The 21,478-nt window shown below is 45.4% G+C and overlaps 1 protein-coding gene across 1 annotated transcript in view; it reads right to left on the reverse strand.

Moving 5' to 3' along the window:
- Window positions 1-17,464, reverse strand: part of LOC115139157 (gephyrin-like) — a 140,397-nt gene extending 122,933 nt beyond the window's left edge. Inside the window, exons 1-2 of the mRNA XM_065026955.1 lie at window positions 17,329-17,464; window positions 5,628-5,706 (exon numbers count right to left, since the gene is read on the reverse strand). Of these exons, the coding sequence (XP_064883027.1) occupies window positions 5,628-5,706; window positions 17,329-17,464 (215 nt within the window). The remainder of the gene's footprint in view (window positions 1-5,627; window positions 5,707-17,328) is intronic.
- Between the last annotated feature and the right edge of the window lie 4,014 nt (window positions 17,465-21,478).

Consider the following 21,478-nt stretch of genomic DNA (forward strand, 5'->3'; position numbering starts at 1 on the left):
GGCACATCTACACTGATACACCCTGACACATCTACACTGATACACCCTGACACATCTACACTGATACGCCCTGACACATCTACACCCTGACACATCTACACTGATACGCCCTGGCACATCTACACTGATACGCCCTGGCACATCTACACTGATACACCCTGACACATCTACACTGATACACCCTGACACATCTACACAGATACACCCTGACACATCTACACTGATACGCCCTGGCACATCTACACTGATACACCCTGACACATCTACACTGATACACCCTGACACATCTACACTGATACACCCTGACACATCTACACCCTGATACATCTACACTGATACACCCTGACACATCTACACCCTGATACATCTACACTGATACACCCTGACACATCTACACTGATACACCCTGGCACATCTACACTGATACACCCTGGCACATCTACACTGATACACCCTGGCACATCTACACTGATACACCCTGACACATCTACACTGATACACCCTGACACATCTACACCCTGACACATCTACACTGATACACCCTGACACATCTACACTGATACACCCTGACACATCTACACCCTGACACATCTACACTGATACACCCTGGCACATCTACACTGATACACCCTGGCACATCTACACTGATACACCCTGACACATCTACACTGATACACCCTGACACATCTACACTGATACGCCCTGACACATCTACACCCTGACACATCTACACTGATACGCCCTGGCACATCTACACTGATACGCCCTGGCACATCTACACTGATACACCCTGACACATCTACACTGATACACCCTGGCACATCTACACTGATACACCCTGGCACATCTACACTGATACACCCTGGCACATCTACACTGATACACCCTGACACATCTACACTGATACGCCCTGACACATCTACACCCTGACACATCTACACTGATACGCCCTGGCACATCTACACCCTGGCACATCTACACCTTGGCACATCTACACCCTGGCACATCTACACTGATACGCCCTGGCACATCTACACTGATACGCCCTGGCACATCTACACTGATACGCCCTGGCACATCTACACTGATACACCCTGACACATCTACACAGATACACCCTGACACATCTACACTGATACGCCGTGACACATCTACACTGATACGCCCTGACACATCTACACTGATACGCCCTGACACATCTACACCCTGACACATCTACACTGATACACCCTGACACATCTACACTAATACACCCTGCCACATCTACACTGATACACCCTGGCACATCTACACTGATACACCCTGGCACATCTACACTGATACACCCTGACACATCTACACTGATACACCCTGACACATCTACACTGATACACCCTGACACATCTACACTGATACACCCTGACACATCTACACTGATACACCCCTGACACATCTACACACTGGCACATCTACACTGATACCCTGACACATCTACACTGATACACCCTGACACATCTACACTGATACACCCTGACACATCTACACTGATACACCCTGACACATCTACACTAATACTCCCTGACACATCTACACACTGGCACATCTACACTGATACACCCTGGCACATCTACACTGATACACCCTGGCACATCTACACTGATACACCCTGGCACATCTACACTGATACGCCCTGACACATCTACACCCCTGACACATCTACACTGATACACCCTGCCACATCTACACTGATACACCCTGGCACATCTACACTGATACACCCTGACACATCTACACTGATACACCCTGACACATCTACACTGATACACCCTGACACATCTACACTGATACACCCGACACATCTACACTGATACGCCCTGACACATCTACACCCTGACACATCTACACTGATACACCTGACACATCTACACTGATACACCCTGGCACATCTACACTGATACACCCTGACACATCTACACTGATACACCCTGACACATCTACACTGATACACCCTGACACATCTACACTGATACACCCTGACACATCTACACTGATACACCCTGCCACATCTACACTGATACACCCTGCCACATCTACACTGATACACCCCTGCCACATCTACACTGATACACCCTGCCACATCTACACTGATACACCCTGGCACATCTACACTGATACACCATGACACATCTACACTGATACACCCTGACACATCTACACTGATACACCCTGACACATCTACACTGATACACCCTGACACATCTACACTGATACACCCTGACACATCTACACACTGGCACATCTACACTGATACACCCTGACACATCTACACTGATACACCCTGACACATCTACACTGATACACCCTGACACATCTACACTAATACACCCTGCCACTGATACACCCTGGCACATCTACACTGATACACCCTGGCACATCTACACTGATACACCCTGGCACATCTACACTGATACACCCTGGCACATATACACTGATACACCCTGACACATCTACACTGATACACCCTGGCACATCTACACTGATACACCCTGGCACATCTACACTGATACACCCTGGCACATCTACACTGATACACCCTGGCACATCTACACCCTGGCACATCTACACCCTGGCACATCTACACTGATACACCCTGGCACATCTACACTGATACACCCTGGCACATCTACACTGATACACCCTGGCACATCTACACTGATACACCCTGGCACATCTACACTGATACACCCTGGCACATCTACACTGATACACCCTGGCACATCTACACTGATACACCCTGACACATCTACACTGATACACCCTGACACATCTACACCCTGATACATCTACACTGATACACCCTGACACATCTACACCCTGATACATCTACACTGATACACCCTGACACATCTACACTGATACACCCTGGCACATCTACACTGATACACCCTGGCACATCTACACTGATACACCCTGGCACATCTACACTGATACACCCTGACACATCTACACTGATACACCCTGACACATCTACACCCTGACACATCTACACTGATACACCCTGACACATCTACACTGATACACCCTGACACATCTACACCTGACACATCTACACTGATACACCCTGGCACATCTACACTGATACACCCTGGCACATCTACACTGATACACCCTGACACATCTACACTGATACACCCTGACACATCTACACTGATACGCCCTGACACATCTACACCCTGACACATCTACACTGATACGCCCTGGCACATCTACACTGATACGCCTGGCACATCTACACTGATACACCCTGACACATCTACACTGATACACCCTGGCACATCTACACTGATACACCCTGGCACATCTACACTGATACACCCTGGCACATCTACACTGATACACCCTGACACATCTACACTGATACGCCCTGACACATCTACACCCTGACACATCTACACTGATACGCCCTGGCACATCTACACCCTGGCACATCTACACCTTGGCACATCTACACCTGGCACATCTACACTGATACGCCCTGGCACATCTACACTGATACGCCCTGGCACATCTACACTGATACGCCCTGGCACATCTACACTGATACACCCTGACACATCTACACAGATACACCCTGGCACATCTACACTGATACGCCGTGACACATCTACACTGATACGCCCTGACACATCTACACTGATACGCCCTGACACATCTACACCCTGACACATCTACACTGATACACCCTGACACATCTACACTAATACACCCTGCCACATCTACACTGATACACCCTGGCACATCTACACTGATACACCCTGGCACATCTACACTGATACACCCTGACACATCTACACTGATACACCCTGACACATCTACACTGATACACCCTGACACATCTACACTGATACACCCTGACACATCTACACTGATACACCCTGACACATCTACACACTGGCACATCTACACTGATACACCCTGACACATCTACACTGATACACCCTGACACATCTACACTGATACACCCTGACACATCTACACTGATACACCCTGACACATCTACACTAATACTCCCTGACACATCTACACACTGGCACATCTACACTGATACACCCTGGCACATCTACACTGATACACCCTGGCACATCTACACTGATACACCCTGGCACATCTACACTGATACGCCCTGACACATCTACACCCTGACACATCTACACTGATACACCCTGCCACATCTACACTGATACACCCTGGCACATCTACACTGATACACCCTGACACATCTACACTGATACACCCTGACACATCTACACTGATACACCCCGACACATCTACACTGATACACCCCGACACATCTACACTGATACGCCCTGACACATCTACACCCTGACACATCTACACTGATACACCCTGACACATCTACACTGATACACCCTGGCACATCTACACTGATACACCCTGACACATCTACACTGATACACCCTGACACATCTACACTGATACACCCTGACACATCTACACTGATACACCCTGACACATCTACACTGATACACCCTGCCACATCTACACTGATACACCCTGCCACATCTACACTGATACACCCTGCCACATCTACACTGATACACCCTGCCACATCTACACTGATACACCCTGGCACATCTACACTGATACACCATGACACATCTACACTGATACACCCTGACACATCTACACTGATACACCCTGACACATCTACACTGATACACCCTGACACATCTACACTGATACACCCTGACACATCTACACACTGGCACATCTACACTGATACACCCTGACACATCTACACTGATACACCCTGACACATCTACACTGATACACCCTGACACATCTACACTAATACACCCTGCCACTGATACACCCTGGCACATCTACACTGATACACCCTGGCACATCTACACTGATACACCCTGGCACATCTACACTGATACACCCTGGCACATATACACTGATACACCCTGACACATCTACACTGATACACCCTGGCACATCTACACTGATACACCCTGGCACATCTACACTGATACACCCTGGCACATCTACACTGATACACCCTGGCACATCTACACCCTGGCACATCTACACCCTGGCACATCTACACTGATACACCCTGGCACATCTACACTGATACACCCTGGCACATCTACACTGATACACCCTGGCACATCTACACTGATACACCCTGGCACATCTACACTGATACACCCTGGCACATCTACACTGATACACCCTGGCACATCTACACTGATACACCCTGGCACATCTACACTGATACACCCTGGCACATCTACACCCTGACACATCTACACTGATACACCCTGGCACATCTACACTGATACACCCTGGCACATCTACACTGATACACCCTGACACATCTACACTGATACACCCTGACACATCTACACTGATACACCCTGACACATCTACACTGATACACCCTGGCACATCTACACTAACACGGCCTGGTACATCTACACCCTGACACATCTACGCGAATACACCCTGACACATTTACACTAACACACCATGTTACTACTGGTAATAAACAAGAGCAGACCGGTGTGTGTGTGTGTGTTGGTGTAAATGTGCTGGGGGTTTAGAGTTGGAAGACTTACAGGGAGGGGTCGTGCACCAGATCTTTTAGGTTGATTCCACTGCGGTCCTCTGCCAGGTTCCTAAAACAGCTGTCACTCACTGGATGGAGAGAACGAGAGAGATAGAGAGAGAGCGAGCGAGAGAGAAGGAGAGAAAGCGAGAGAGAGAAATCATCAGTAAAGTGGAGCAATATATAGAGATTACAAAATAATATCCCCCAGTCCAGACAGACAGACAGAGACAGACACAGACAGACAGACACAGACACAGACATACAGACAGAGACAACAGAGACAGACAGAGACAGACAAACAGAGACAGACACAGAGACAGACAAACAGAGACAGACAAACAGAGACAGACAAACAGAGACAGACAAACAGAGACAGACAAACAGAGACAGACAGAGAGACAGACACAGAGACAGACAAACAGAGACAGACACAGAGACAGACAGAGAGACAGACACAGAGACAGACAGAGAGACACAGAGACAGACACAGAGACAGACAGACCGAGACAGACACAGAGACAGACAGACCGAGACAGACACAGAGACAGACAGAGACACAGAGACAGACAGAGACAGACAGAGACAGACAGAGAAAGACAGAGACAGACAGACCGAGACAGACACAGAGACAGACAGCCAGAGACAGACAGACACAGACAGAGGCAGAGACAGACAGAGGCAGAGACAGACAGACAGACAGAGGCAGAGACAGACAGAGGCAGAGACAGACAGAGGCAGAGACAGACAGAGGCAGAGACAGACAGAGGCAGAGACAGACAGACAGACAGAGGCAGAGACAGACAGAGGCAGAGACAGAGACAGACAGGAGACAGACAAACAGAGACAGACAGACAGAGACAGACAGAGACAGACAGACACAGACAGAGGCAGAGACAGACAGACAGACAGACAGACAGACAGACAGACAGACAGACAGACAGACAGACAGACAGACAGACAGAGGCAGAGACAGACAGAGGCAGAGACATACAGGAGACAGACAGACAGAGACAGACACAGAGACAGACAAACAGAGACAGACAGACACAGAGACAGACACAGAGACAGACAGACCGAGACAGACACAGAGACAGACAGAGAGACACAGAGACAGACAGAGAGACACAGAGACAGACAGAGACAGACAGACCGAGACAGACAGACACAGACAGAGGCAGAGACAGACAGAGGCAGAGACAGACAGAGGCAGAGACAGACAGACAGACAGACAGGAGGCAGAGACAGACAGAGGCAGAGACAGACAGACAGACAGAGGCAGAGACAGACAGAGGCAGAGACAGAGACAGACAGGAGACAGACAGACAGAGACAGACAGACACAGACAGAGGCAGAGACAGACAGACAGACAGACAGGCAGAGACAGAGAAAGACAGACAGAGACAGACACAGAGACAGACAAACAGAGACAGACAGACAGAGACAGACACAGAGACAGACACAGACAGACAGACACAGAGACAGACAGACAGACAGAGACACAGCAGAGACAGGACAGACAGACAGACAGACAGAGGCAGAGACAGACAGACAGAGGCAGAGACAGACAGAAGCAGAGACAGACAGAAGCAGAGACAGACAGACAGAGAGAGGCAGAGACAGACAGAGGCAGAGACAGACAGAGGCAGAGACAGACAGAGACAGACATCTGCAACCGCTGTGTTCCATGACTTTTGAGCAGGTGTGAGCCACATGAGTCATCATTGTGCTCAGAAATAGAATAACAGAGAGAGAGAGAGCGAGAGAAACTTCCTAAGAAAGAGATAAGGTGTTTCGTGGTATAAGAGATTACTATGGAGCTTACAGTATATAACATATACAAATACATCTTTATACAAATAGACTGACTTAGAAAGTGACAAAGAGCTACTCTATCATCGCTGCACTCCACCAACTCCAAAACACTACAAGTAGGGACACTAGGACAACAGGAAAATTCTTACATTTCTAACCACTGATGGAGTGCAGGAGGGGAAAGAGAGAGAGAGATTGTGAGGAAATAAAACAAGAGAAAGGGATGACAGAGGAGGAGGGTAGAATGAGAGAAAAATGGCTGAGGGGGTATGAGGAGAATGAGAGAGAGGGATGAGAGAGAGGGATGAGAAAGAGGGATGAGAAAGAGGGATGAGAGGAGAGAGGGGTGATGAGAGAGAGGGATGAGAGGAGAGGGATGAGATAGAGGGACGAGAGGAGAGAGGGGTGATGAGAGAGAGGGAGAAGGGTAAGGAAAATGAGAGAGGGGGATGAGAAGAGGTAAAAGGGATTGCTGTAGGGACAGAGGTAAACAGAGAGGGTAGGCCAGTGCTCTGGGCTCTGGCAAATAAATGTGAGAGTGCTGACATTTACACAGAGAGAGAGAGAAAGAGGGAACAGGGAGCAAACACTACCCTGCATTACAAGGGCAATGCTGTGTGTGTGTGTAAGGGGGGACTTCCCTTCAGACTGCAGTTTTCCTTACAATCACAACCACCCCTCCTCAGTCTCTCTCACCCAGCTACCCCTCCCGTCTTCAGTCTCTCACCCAGCTACCCCTCCTCAGTCTACCCCTTGATCTAAAAATACACTCAACTCTCCTACAAGAGGCAACAACCATTCTAAACCAATCAACACACTCTGTCAAAGGTGTGTGTGTGTGTTTTGTCGTGTGTGTGTATGTGTGTGTGTGTGTGTGTGTGTGTGTTTGTCTGCGTGTGTGTTTGTGTCTGCGTGTGTGTTTGTGTGTGCGTGTGTTTACCTACAGAACAGCAAGAGTCATGCTGAAACAGAAAAGGGCCTTCCCCAAACTGTTGGAAGCACAGAATCATCTAGAATGTCATTGTATGCTGTAGCGTTAAGATGTCCCACTGAATCTAAGGGACCAAGCCCGAACCGTGAAAAATAGCCCCAGACCATTATTCCTCTTCCACCAAACTTTACAGTTCACACTATGCAGTGGGGCAGGTAGCGTTCTCCTGACATCCACCAAACCCAGATTCGTCCGTCGGACAGCCAGATGGTGAAGTGTGAGTCATCACCCCCAGAGAACGCGTTTCCACTCCTCCAGAGTCCAATGGCGGCGAACTTTACACCCCTTCAGCAGATGCTTGGCTGCTCGGCCATGGAAACCCATCTCATAAAGCTCCCGACGAACAGTTCTTGTGCTGACGTTGCTTCCAGAGGCAGTTTGGAACTCGATAGTGAGTGTTGAAACCGAGGACAGATGATTTTTACGTGCTACGTGCGGTACCATTATGTTAGCTTGTGTGGCCTACCACTTCACGGCTGAGCTGCTGTTGTTGCTAGATGTTTCCACTTCACAATAACAGCACTTACATTTGACCGGGGCAGCTCTAGCAGGACAGATATTTAATGAACTGACTTGTTGGTAAGGTGGTATCCTATGCCGGTGCCACGTTGAAGTCACTGAGCTCTTCAGTAAACCAATTTTTGGAGATTGCATGGCTGTGTGCTCGATTTTAGACACCTATCAGCAGCGGGTGTGTAAGGGATTTCCTCCTCTTCTTCCGAAGAGGAGAGGCGAAAAGGATCAGAGGACCAATATGCGGCGTGGTAAGTGTCCATGGTTCTTTTAATACGAAAATGTACACATCAACAACTGAATACAAAAACAAGAAACGTGGAATGAACGAAACCCAAAACAGTACCGTGTGGTGAAAAACACAGACATGGAAACAAACACCCACAAACACACAGTGAAACCCAGGCTGCCTAAGTATGATTCTCAATCAGAGACAACTAATGACACCTGCCTCTGATTGAGAACCATACTAGGCCGAAACATAGAAATACCCAAATCATAGAAAAACAAACATAGTCTGCCCACCCCAACTCACGCCCTGACCATACTAAATAATGACAAAACAAAGGAAATAAAGGTCAGAACGTGACAGGGTGTGGTTGAAAAAAACGAATAGACAAATTTGAAGGGGGTCCACATACTTTTGTATATAGAGTTGAAGTCGGAAGTTTACATACACTTACGTTGGAGTCATTAAAACTCATTTTTCAGCCACTCCACAAATTTCTTGTTAACAAACTATAGTTTGGCAAGTCGGTCAGGACATCTACTTTGTGCATGACACAAGTAATTTTTCCAACAATTGCTTACAGACAGTTGGGACACCATGGGACCACACAGCTGTCATACCGCTCAGGAAGGAGACGCGTTCTGTCTCCTAGAGATGAACGTACTTTGGTGCGAAAAGTGAAAATCAATCCCAGAACAACAGCAAAGGACCCTGTGAAGATGCTGGAGGAAACCGGTACAAAAGTATCTATATCCACAGTAAATCGAGTCCTATATCGACATAACCTGCAAGGCCGCTCACCAAGGAAGAAGCCACTGCTCCAAAAGCACCATAAAAAAAGCCAGACTACGGTTTGCAACTGCACATGGGGACAAATATCGTACTTTTTGGAGAAATGTCCTCTGGTCTGATGAAACAAAAATAGAACTGTTTGGTCATAATGACCATCGTTATGTTTGGAGGAAAACGGGGGAGGCTTGCAAGCCGAAGAACACCATCGCAACAGTGAAGCACGGGGGTGGCAGCATCATGTTGTGAGGGTGCTTTGCGGCAGGAGGGACGGGTGCACTTCACAAAATAGATGGCATCATGAGGTAGGAAAATTATGGATATATTGAAGAAACATCTCAAGACATCAGTCGGGAAGTTAAAGCTTGGATACAAATGGGTCTTCCAAATGGACAATGACCCCAATCATACTTCTAAAGTTGTGTCAAAATGGCTTAAGGACAACAAAGTCAAGGTATTGGCATGGCCATCACAAAGCTCTGACCTCAATCCTATAGAAAATGTGTGGGCAGAACTGAAAAAGCGTGTGCGAGCAAGGAGGCCTACAAACCTGAATCAGTTACACCAGCTCTGTCAGAGGAATGGGCCAAAATTCACCCAATTTATTGTGGGAAGCTTGTAGAAGGCTACCCGAAACGTTTGACCCAAGTTAAACAATTTAAATGCAATGCTACCAAATACTAATTGAGTGCATGTAAACTTATGACCCACATGTGATGGAAAAAATAAAAGCTGAAATAAATCACTCTCTACTATTATTCTGACATTTCACATTCTAAAAATTAAGTGCTGATCCTAACTGACCTAAGAGAGGTAATGTTTTACTAGGATTAAATGTCAGGAATTGTGAAAAACTGAGTTTAAATATTTTGTATTTGGCTAAATTGTATGTAAACTTCTGACTTCAACTGTATAGTGTATCTTAAGACGATTGTACTAACATTAAATCACTCTGGATAGAAACGTCTGCTAAATGACTAAAATGTACAAAACAATTGTGTGTTGGGGGAACTCTTCACTAAAGGTAATAAAACCTGAGGCGGGTGTGCCCCTCCTTGAAGTGGGATAAATAGGAGAGAGTGATCCCTGAGAGAGAGGAGAGAGAGGAGAGAGAGGAGAAAGGACAGAGGAGAGAGAGGAGAGAGAGGAGAAAGGACAGAGGAGAGAGAGGAGAGAGAATGAGATAGAGTCTAAGTAAAAAAGAAAGAGAAAAGAGGAGGGAGAGGGAGAAATCTGGCTGCAGTTGAAACAGGCTTCAAAGGAATATTAATGTGATCCTGTGCAGGAGATGAACACAGAGGAAGGGAAGGAGGGAAGAGGAGGAGGAAGGAGGAGGAAAGAATGGAGATGGTTGTCATGACGCTGTAGATTCCACACTGCACCTTTTTCCAGGTCGGGAGTCTGGGAGTGGCTGGCTGTTTAGATCCCTCCCCCTGACAAAATCCAACTCCTCCTCCTAAGCCTATTGCAGGTCTGCTTCACTGCAGCTAAAAAAAAAATGTATCTGCTTCCACACCCTGACAAGATCCACATCTAACCAACAGCTCACAACTTCGGTTTGGGCTCAAATATGACTTGTCTCAGTGAACTGGGCATATGTCACACGTCACTACCTCACAGGAGAGGCATTTGAACGTAACATACATTTTTTTAATCAAAATGCGTTTTTGGCAGAAATGCCTTCTGGAACATGTGAACTTTCATGTGCCTTAATAAAAAAATGTGTATTCCATCCCTAAATACAATTGTTAAATTACGAGCCTAGTTGGTTTTGCCACTGAAAAAAAATCAGGAACCTTCCCGCTAGCCATGATTGGCTGAGATAATGGATGGGCTGGACATGCCAGGAGATGAGTTTGGATTGGTCTGCCATGTAGCATGCTTCTGTCTATAATGTGAGCAGCTCAGTATGTGTTGATAGTCCTTTCTACTGCAGCGTTTTTGCTACTTTTCTCATCAACATTGATGCCCTGAATTTAGCAGGCACTATCGACAGATCAGTTGGGAAAATGTTTTTGCTACTTTCTGCAAACGCCACAGTCAGTGTGACCCGGAAAGACTTGACAACGCCAAACAAGATGTAGCTTCGAACAAAACAGAGTTATAAATGGTTCCAGTCGGCCGTGAAGCCTTCATCCATGTATACGGGTAAGCGTCTAGCTACATATTCAGATATTATAAACTTCTCATTTTGTCAGAAAGTCATTTTTCATTGAAAGCATACTGTTAGCTTGCTCGTGAATATTAGCTTGCTGGCTCGCTAGCTAACTGTATGATTTGTGTAATAATATTATTTGAATCAGAAACCCATTTGCATTCTTAGTTATAGCCTGATGTTAACTAGCTAACATTGAACCTGGTTGGTTAGCTTTAGCTACCTGCAGATTCATACTATTTATTTTTTATTTTCACTTTATTTAACCAGCTAGTTCTCTTTTACAACTGCGACCTGGCCAAGATAAAGCAAAGCAGTGGGATAAAAAACTACACAGTTACACATAGGATAAAAGAACAGTACAGTCAATAACACAATAGAAATATATATATACAGTGTGTGGAAGTGGAGTAAGGAGGTGAGACAATAAATAGGCCATAGTAGCGAAGTAATTACATTTCAGCAAATTAACACTGAAGTGATAGAGGTGCAGATGATGATGTGCAAGTAGAAATACTGGTGTGCAAAAAAAGTAAATAAAAACAATATGGGGATGAGGTAGGTAGTTGGGTGGGCTATTTACAGATGGGCTATGTACAGTTGCAGTGATCGGTAAGCTGCTCAGATAGCTGCCGCTTAAAGTTTTGAGGGAGATATAAGTCTCCAACTTCAGCGATTTTTGCAATTCGTTCCAGTCATTGGCAGCAGAGAACTGGAAGGAAAGGTGGCCAAAGTGGGTGTTAGCTTTGGGGTGACGAGTGAGATATACCTGCTGAGCGCGTGTTAGAGGTGGGTGTTGTTATGGTGACCAGTGATGATGACCAATTTTGGATTGGAGATGCTTAATATGAGTCTGGAAGGAGAGTTTACAGTCTAGCCAGACGCCTTGTATTTGTAGTTGTCCACATATTCTATGTCAGAACCATCCAGAGTAGTGATGTTAGTCGGGCAGGCAGGTGCGGGTAGCGATCGGTTGAAGAGCATGCATTTAGTTTTACTAGCGTTTAAGAGCAGTTGGAGGCCACAGAAGGAGTGTTGTATGGCATTGAAGCTCATCTGGAGGTTTGTTAACACAGTGTCCAAAGGGCCAGAAGTATACAGAATAGTGTCGTCTGCGTACAGATGGATCAAGGAATCACCCGCAGCAAGAGCAACATCATTGATATATACAGAGAAAAGAGTCGGTTCGAGAATTGGACCCTGTGATACCCGCAAAGAGACGGCCTGTTGTCCAGACCTCTGGCACTCCGATTTGACACACTGAACTCTATCTGAGAAGTAGTTGGTGAACCAGGAGAGGCAGTCATTTGAGAAACAAAAGGCTGTTGAGTCTGCCGATGAGAATATGGTGATTGACAGAGTCGAAAGCCTTGGCCAGGTCGATGAAGACGGCTGCACAGTACTGTCTTTTATCGATGGCGGTTATGATATCGTTTAGTACCTTGAGTGTGGCTGAGGTGCACCCGTGACCAGCTCAGAAATCGGATTGCACAGCGGAGAAGGTACGATGGGATTCGAAATGGTCAGTGATATGTTTGTTAACTTGGCTTTCAAAGACTTTAGAAAGCCAGGGCAGGATGGATATAGGCCTGTAACAGTTTGGGTCTAAAGTGTCTCCCCCTTTGAAGAGGGGGGTGACTGCGGCAGCTTTCCAATCTTTAGGAATCTCGGACGATATGAAAGAGAGGTTGAACAGACTAGTCATAGAGGTTGCAACAATGGTGGCAGATAATTTTAGAAAGAGAGGGTCCAGATTGTCTAGCCCAGCTGATTTGTACGGGTCCAGGTTATGCAGCTCTTTCAGAACATCTGACATCTGGATTTAGGTGAAGGAGAAGCTGCTGAGGCTTGGGCAGGTAGCTGTGGGGGGTGGGGAGCTGTTGGCTAGGGTTGGGGTAGCCAAGAGGAAAGCATGGCCAGCCGTAGAGAAATGCTTAATGAAATTCTCGATTATTGTGGCTTTATCGGTGGTGACACTGTTTCCTAGCCTCAGTGCAGTGGGCAGCTGGGAGGAGGTGCTCTTATTCTCCATGGACTTTAGTGTCCCAGAACCTTTTGGAGTTAAAGCTACAGGATGGAAAAAGCTGGCCTTTGCTTTCTAACTGACTGTGTGTATTGGTTCCTAACTTCCCTGAAAAGTTGCATATCCCGGGGACTATTCGATGCTAGTGCAGTACGCCACAGGATGTGTTTGTGCTCGTTGAGGTCAGTCAGGTCTGGAGTGAACCAAGGGCTATATCTGTTCTTAGTTCTACATTTTTTGAAAGGGGCATGCTTATTTAATTACTTTTAAAGAACAACCAGGCATCCTCAACTGACGGGATGAGGTCAACATCCTACCACAGCTATGACAATGTTTGTATTGGTTGGTAGCAGTAGGAGTTGGGATTATACCAGTTCATTGGTTAGCTAGCTAGATGTTTAAACAACACACTTTGCCAGATGATTACATGACCCATAATTTTAGCCAAGGTGTGTCTGGAGGTGATTATGGTTCATGGTATTTTATGAACATGTGTACATGTCTAGACAATAGTGATCCATCCACTTATCTAGATGTGGCCTGGGGGTGGTTATAGAATTTCCTTCACATGACCCATCAGTTTGGAAAAGTGTGTCAGGTAAGCGTCATCTCAAATCAAATCAAAGTTTATTTGTCACGTGCGCCGAATACAACGTAGACCTCAGTGAAATGCTTACTTACAGGCTTAACCAATAGTGCAAAAAAATCGAATAATTCGAAAACAGTTTTATTTGGACACCTTCTGTTTTTGATATTGCTACTATGCGAGTAACCATTTCACTGTACAGTTTACACCTTCTGTATCCTGTGCATGTGACAAATACACGTCTTATTTGATTTGATGTAGTGTGTTTACCAGAGACCGTCATTTGAAGAACAACATGACCTGCACCAAAGTCAGATTAGGTACCAGTCTAAAGTTTAGACACACCGACTAATTCAACTTTTTATTTTAATTTTAAAAGCTCTTTTCTACATTGCAGAATTATAGTGAAGACATCAAAACGTGTTATTTTATAGGAATCATGTAGTAACCAAAAAAAGGGTTTGACAAATCAAAATAAGTGTTAGATTTTAGATTCTTCAAAGTAGCCACCCTTTTGCCTTGATAACAGCTTTGCACACTCTTGGAATTCTCTCAACCAGCTTCATGAGGTAGTCACCTGGAATACATTTCAATTAACAGGTGTGCCTTGTTAAAAGTTAATTTGTGGAATTTATTTCCTTCTTAATGCGTTTGAGCCAATCAGTTGTGTTGTGACAAGGTAGGGGTGATATACAGAAGAGAGCCCTATTTGGTAAAAGACCAAGTCCATATTATGGCAAGAACAGCTCAAATAAGCAAAGAGAAACAACAGTCCCTCATTACTTTAAGACATAAAGGTCAATACGGAAATTTCAACAACTTTTAAAATTTCTTCAAGTGAGTCGCAAAAACCATCAAGCATTATGATGAAACTGGCTCTCATGAGGACCGCCACAGAAAAGGAAGACCAAGAGTTACCTCTGCTGCAGAGGATAAGGTCATTAGAGTTCAAGTATCAGACACAAACATCAACTGTTCAGAGGCGACTGCGTAAATCAGGCCTTCATGGTCAAATTGCTGCAAAAAAAAACACTACTAAAGGACACTAATATTAATAATAATAATACTTGCTTGGGCCAAGAAACTCAAGCAATGTACATTAGACCAGTGGAAATCTGTCCTTTGGTCTTTGTGAGACACAGAGTAGGTGATGTCCACATGTGTAGTTCCCACTGTGAAGCACAGAGGAGGAGGTAAGATGGTGTGGGGGAGCTTTGCTGGTGACACTGTCTGTAATTTATTTAGAATTTAAGGCACACTTAACCAGCACGGCTACCACAGCATTCTGCAGCGATACACCATCCCATCTGGTTTGCGCTTAGTGGGACTATCATTTATTTTTAACATATAGGCTACCTTATTTGTTTAACCCTTTTTTGGTTACTATATGATTCCATATATGTTATTTCATAGTTTTGATGTCTTCACTATTATTCTACAATGTAGAAAATAGTAAAAATAAAGAAAAACCCTGGAATGAGTAGGTGTGTCCAAACTTCTGATTGGTGCTGTATGGACTATATCAAGGACTATATCAAGGACTATATCAAGGACTGTATCAAGGACTGTATCAAGGACTGTATCAAGGACTGTATCAAGGACTGTATCAAGGACTGTATCAAGGACTGTATCAAGGACTATATCAAGGACTGTATCAAGGACTGTATCAAGGACTATATCAAGGACTATATCAACTATATCAACTGTATTTTTACCTGGTATTATTCCTGATTGAACGCTATTACTTTCAACACTTGGTTGTTTACTAAACTAATCACTCTGTTTATCAAATTACCTCACATGTGAATCCTTAAAGAGATGGGTGGGGCTAAGGCTCAAGTGGGTGTGAATGATACTGAATAGGTGTAGACAAAAGAACACCTCTCCAGTAGGTGTAGCAAAACATTCAAGAGACATTTTCTTAAAAGTGGGGTTACAAGTGTATGACTTTCCCCATTGTTCTTCAACTGCATTGTATGATAAACTATTTTCTAGCTCTGAGTCGCTTATGTTGCTGTAAAAAACACGATTTCAAATTTTGCTACATAAGACCGAATCGAGGCAGTCGGTCACAAATCAGTTCATGCTTTTAACCTGTAATGGTTAAAGCTAGGACAGGGACAGGGAATACTGATCCTAGATCATTAATTAGAGTAAGGGCCACTTGGAGAAGGTCATATCCACTTGGCATATAGACTACCTTATGCCAGCCAGCCAGTCGTTGCTGTAAATGAGAATGTGTTCTCAGTCAATTTACCTGGTAAAATCAAAGATTTTTTTTACTCTACATTTGACGTTTATGGACAAACTTCAGATTCTGCAGTGAGACTGTGAGAGCTTGTTGCTCTAGCAGGAGATGCAATGACCCTGTCCAGAGTGGTATTTCCCCATGATCCACAGACAGTCCATATCCCCACAGGTCAACGTCTATTGGATGGATACAGACCGACAGACGGACGGACAGACAGCCAGACACAAGCAAGCCAGACACAAGCCTAGCCAGACACAAGCAAGCCAGACACAAGCAAGCCAGACACAAGCAAGCCAGACACAAGCAAGCCAGACACAAGCAAGCCAGACACAAGCAAGCCAGACACAAGCAAGCCAGACACTGGGTGGGCAGACACTGGGTGGGCAGACACTGGGTGGGCAGACACTGGGTGGGCAGACACTGGGTGGGCAGACACTGGGTGGGCAGACACTGGGCTCTCCCAGCTGGGTAGACTCGATTTGGGTTTGATTCCATTTCATTCCTGTCAGTTGAATTGGACATAGAGTTTCTCCATAGATAAGCATGGTGGCTAGCTGATCTGTCTACAATTGTCTGTATCTGTCTATGTATGTATTTGTATTTGTGTGTGTGTGTGTATTTATGTTTGTGTGTGTGTGTGTGTGTATATTTTTGTTTGTGTGTGTGTGTGTGTATATTTTTGTTTGTGTGTATATTTTTGTTTGTGTGTGTGTATATTTTTGTTTGTGTGTGTGTGTGTATATTTTTGTTTGTGTGTATTTTTGTTTGTGTGTGTGTGTGTATTTTTGTTTGTGTGTGTGTGTGTATTTGTTTGTGTGTGTGTGTGTGTATTTTTGTTTGTGTGTGTGTGTATATTTTTGTTTGTGTGTGTGTGTGTGTGTGTATTTTTGTTTGTGTGTGTGTGTGTATTTTTGTTTGTGTGTGTGTGTGTGTATTTTTGTTTGTGTGTGTGTGTGTGTGTATTTTTGTTTGTGTGTGTGTGTGTGTGTATTTTTGTTTGTGTGTGTGTGTGTGTATTTTTGTTTGTGTGTGTGTGTGTGTATTTTTGTTTGTGTGTGTGTGTGTGTATTTTTGTGTGTGTGAGTGTGTGTGTCTGCTAGACTGCCTGCATCTCCCCAGGCTAGCAGTAGGAGTGGGAGGAGAGCAGGAGGCAGCTACTTTAGAAGCATTACGGCGGAGCTCCACTGAGAACATTGAAGTCAGCATCCACATGGGATTCCGGTGTACACTCACTCTTTAAAGGGTTAATACGAGCCCCAACACACATCAGAAAGATGGAGAGATGGGGTAAGATATGGAATAGAGAGGGAAAGAAACAAAAGAGAGATGACTAAGAGGATGAGAAAGAGGACTATAATGAGGAAAGAGAAGAAGAGAAGAGATAAAGGGAGGAGTGATCAACGAGGAGGGAGAAAATAAAAACAGAAAATGATGAGCAAAGAGAGGAACGGAGCTTGAAGGAAGAGAGATAAGGAGAGAAGAAGGAGAACTAGAAAATAAAAAAAGTTAAAAGATGAAGAGGAGACTAAAAGAGAATGAAAAGTAAGAGGAGACTGGAGAAGAAACCCTGGAAGAGACTGGAGAAGACAATGGAGACTGGGGAAAACAATGGAGACTGGGGAAGACAATGGAGACTGGGGAAGACAATGGAGACTGGGGAAGACAATGGAGACTGGGGAAGACTGGGGAAGACAATGGAGACTGGGGAAGACAATGGAGACTGGGGAAGACAATGGAGACTGGAGAAGACACTGAAAGACAATGGAGACTGGGGAAAACAATGGAGACTGGGGAAGACAATGGAGACTGGAGAAGACACTGAAAGACAATGGAGACTGGGGAAAACAATGGAGACTGGGGAAGACAATGGAGACTGGGGAAGACAATGGAGACTGGGGAAGACACTGAAAGACAATGGAGACTGGGGAAAACAATGGAGACTGGGGAAGACAATGGAGACTGGAGAAGACAATGGAGACTGGAGAAGACACTGAAAGACAATGGAGAATGGGGAAACAATGGAGACTGGGGAAGACAATGGAGACTGGGAAAGACAATGGAGACTGGAGAAGACACTGAAAGACAATGGAGACTGGGGAAGACCATGGAGACTGGGGAAGACAATGGAGACTGGGGAAGACACTGAAAGACAATGGAGACTGGGGAAAACAATGGAGACTGTGGAAAACAATGGAGACTGGGGAAAACAATGGAGACTGGGGAAAACAATGGAGACTGGGGAAGACAATGGAGACTGGGGAAAACAATAGAGACTGGGGAAAACAATAGAGACTGGGGAAGACAATAGAGACTGGGGAAAACAATGGAGACTGGAGAAGACACTGAAAGACAATGGAGAAGAGACTGAAAGACAATGGAGAAGAGACTGAAAGACAATGGAGAAGAGACTGGAAGACAATGGAGAAGAGACTGGAGGAGAGACTGGAGAAGAGACTGGAAGACAATGGAGAAGAGACTGGAGGAGAGACTGGAGGGCAATGGAGAAGAGACTGGAAGACAATGGAGAAGAGACTGGAGGAGAGACTGGAGGACAATGGAGAAGAGACTGGAAGACAATGGAGAAGAGACTGGAGGAGAGACTGGAGGACAATGGAGAAGAGACTGGAAGACAATGGAGAAGAGACTGGAGGAGAGACTGGAGGACAATGGAGGAGAGACTGGAGGACAATGGAGGAGAGACACTGGAGAAGACTAGAGAAGAGACTAGAGAAGACACTGGAAGATGCTGGAGAAGGTGGGATACATGGAGTACTAGTGTGTCCCAGCCAGTCAATTATTTCTAGGGCATGAAGCAGTCAGACTCATTATCTACAAGAGATCCCACACTATTGGGGCTTCCCTTATACCACCAAGGAACCCTCACACAGACACACCCAGGTTATACTGTAACTCAGACATGGGCCAGAATATACACATGCACATACACATTAGCACACACACAGAAATGTTTGTTTGAAGATGAAGTTCCCTATTGAAATGGATAATGAAAAGGTGAAATGTTTTTGGACATAACAGCTTTTTTATCCAAATTGCAAATTTGCAAATTAATTACTTAAAAATCATACAATGTGATTTTCTGGATTGTTGTTTTAGATTCTGTCTCTCACAGTTGAAGTGTACCTATGATAAAAATGACAGACCTCTACATGCTTTGTAAGTAGGAAAATCGGCCAAATCGGCAGTGTATCAAAAACTTGTTCTCCCCACTGTATAAAAATAGTAATAAAAAAATAGTCCTAATAGATATATAAAACCTATTGCCCTCCTATGGTAAAATAATACTAACAGATATATAAAACCTATTGCCCTCCTATGGTAAAATAATACTAACAGATATATAAAACCTATTGCCCTCCTATGGTAAAATAATACACTGCTCAAAAATATAAAGGGAACACTAAAATAACACCTCCTAGATCTGAATGAATGAAATATTATTATTAAATACTTTTTTCTTTACATAGTTGAATGTGCTGGAAATCAAATTTATCAACCCATGGAGGTCTGGATTTGGAGTCACACTCAAAATAAAGTGGAAAACCACACTACAGGCTGATCCAACTTTGATGTAATGTCCTTAAAACAAGTCAAAATGAGGCTCAGTAGTGTGTGTGGCCTCCACATGCCTGTATGACCTCCCTACAACGCCTGGGCATGCTCCTGATGAGGTGGCGGATGGTCTCCTGAGGGATCTCCTCCCAGACCTGGACTAAAGCATCCGCCAACTCCTGGACAGTCTGTGGTGCAATGTGGCGTTGGTGGATGGAGCGAGACATGATGTTCCAGATGTGCTCAATTGGATTCAGGTCTGGGGAACAGGCGGGCCAGTCCATAGCATCAATGCCTTCCTCTTGCAGGAACTGCTGACACACTCCAACCACATGAGGTCTAGCATTGTCTTGCATTAGGAGGAACCCAGGGCCAACTGCACCAGCATATGGTCTCACAAGGGGTCTGAGGATCTCATCTCAGTACCTAATGGCAGTCAAGCTACCTCTGGAGAGCACATGGAGGGCTGTGCGGCCCCCCAAAGAAATGCCACCCCACACCATGACTGACCCACCTCCAAACCGGTCATGCTGGAGGATGTTGCAGGCAGCAGAACGTTCTCCACGGCGTCTCCAGACTCTGCCACGTCTGTCACATGTGCTCAATGTGAACCTGATTTAATCTGTGAAGAGCACAGTGCACCAGTGGCGAATTTGCCAATCTTGGTGTTCTCTGGAAAATGCCACCTGTGGACGTCAGGCCCTCATACCACCCTCGTGGAGTCTGTTTCTGACCGTTTGAGCAGACACATGCACATTTGTGGCCTGCTAGAGGTCATTTTGCAGGGCTCTGGCAGTGCTCCTCCTGCTCCTCCTTGCACAAAGGCAGAGGTAGCGGTCCTGCTGCTGGGTTGTTGCCCTCCTACGGCCTCCTCCACGTCTCCTGATGTACTGGCCTGTCTCCTGGTAGTGCCTCCATGCTCTGGACACTACGCTGACA

This window comes from Oncorhynchus nerka, linkage group LG13, assembly GCF_034236695.1.
Source record: "Oncorhynchus nerka isolate Pitt River linkage group LG13, Oner_Uvic_2.0, whole genome shotgun sequence".
Taxonomy (NCBI): Eukaryota; Metazoa; Chordata; class Actinopteri; order Salmoniformes; family Salmonidae; genus Oncorhynchus; species Oncorhynchus nerka.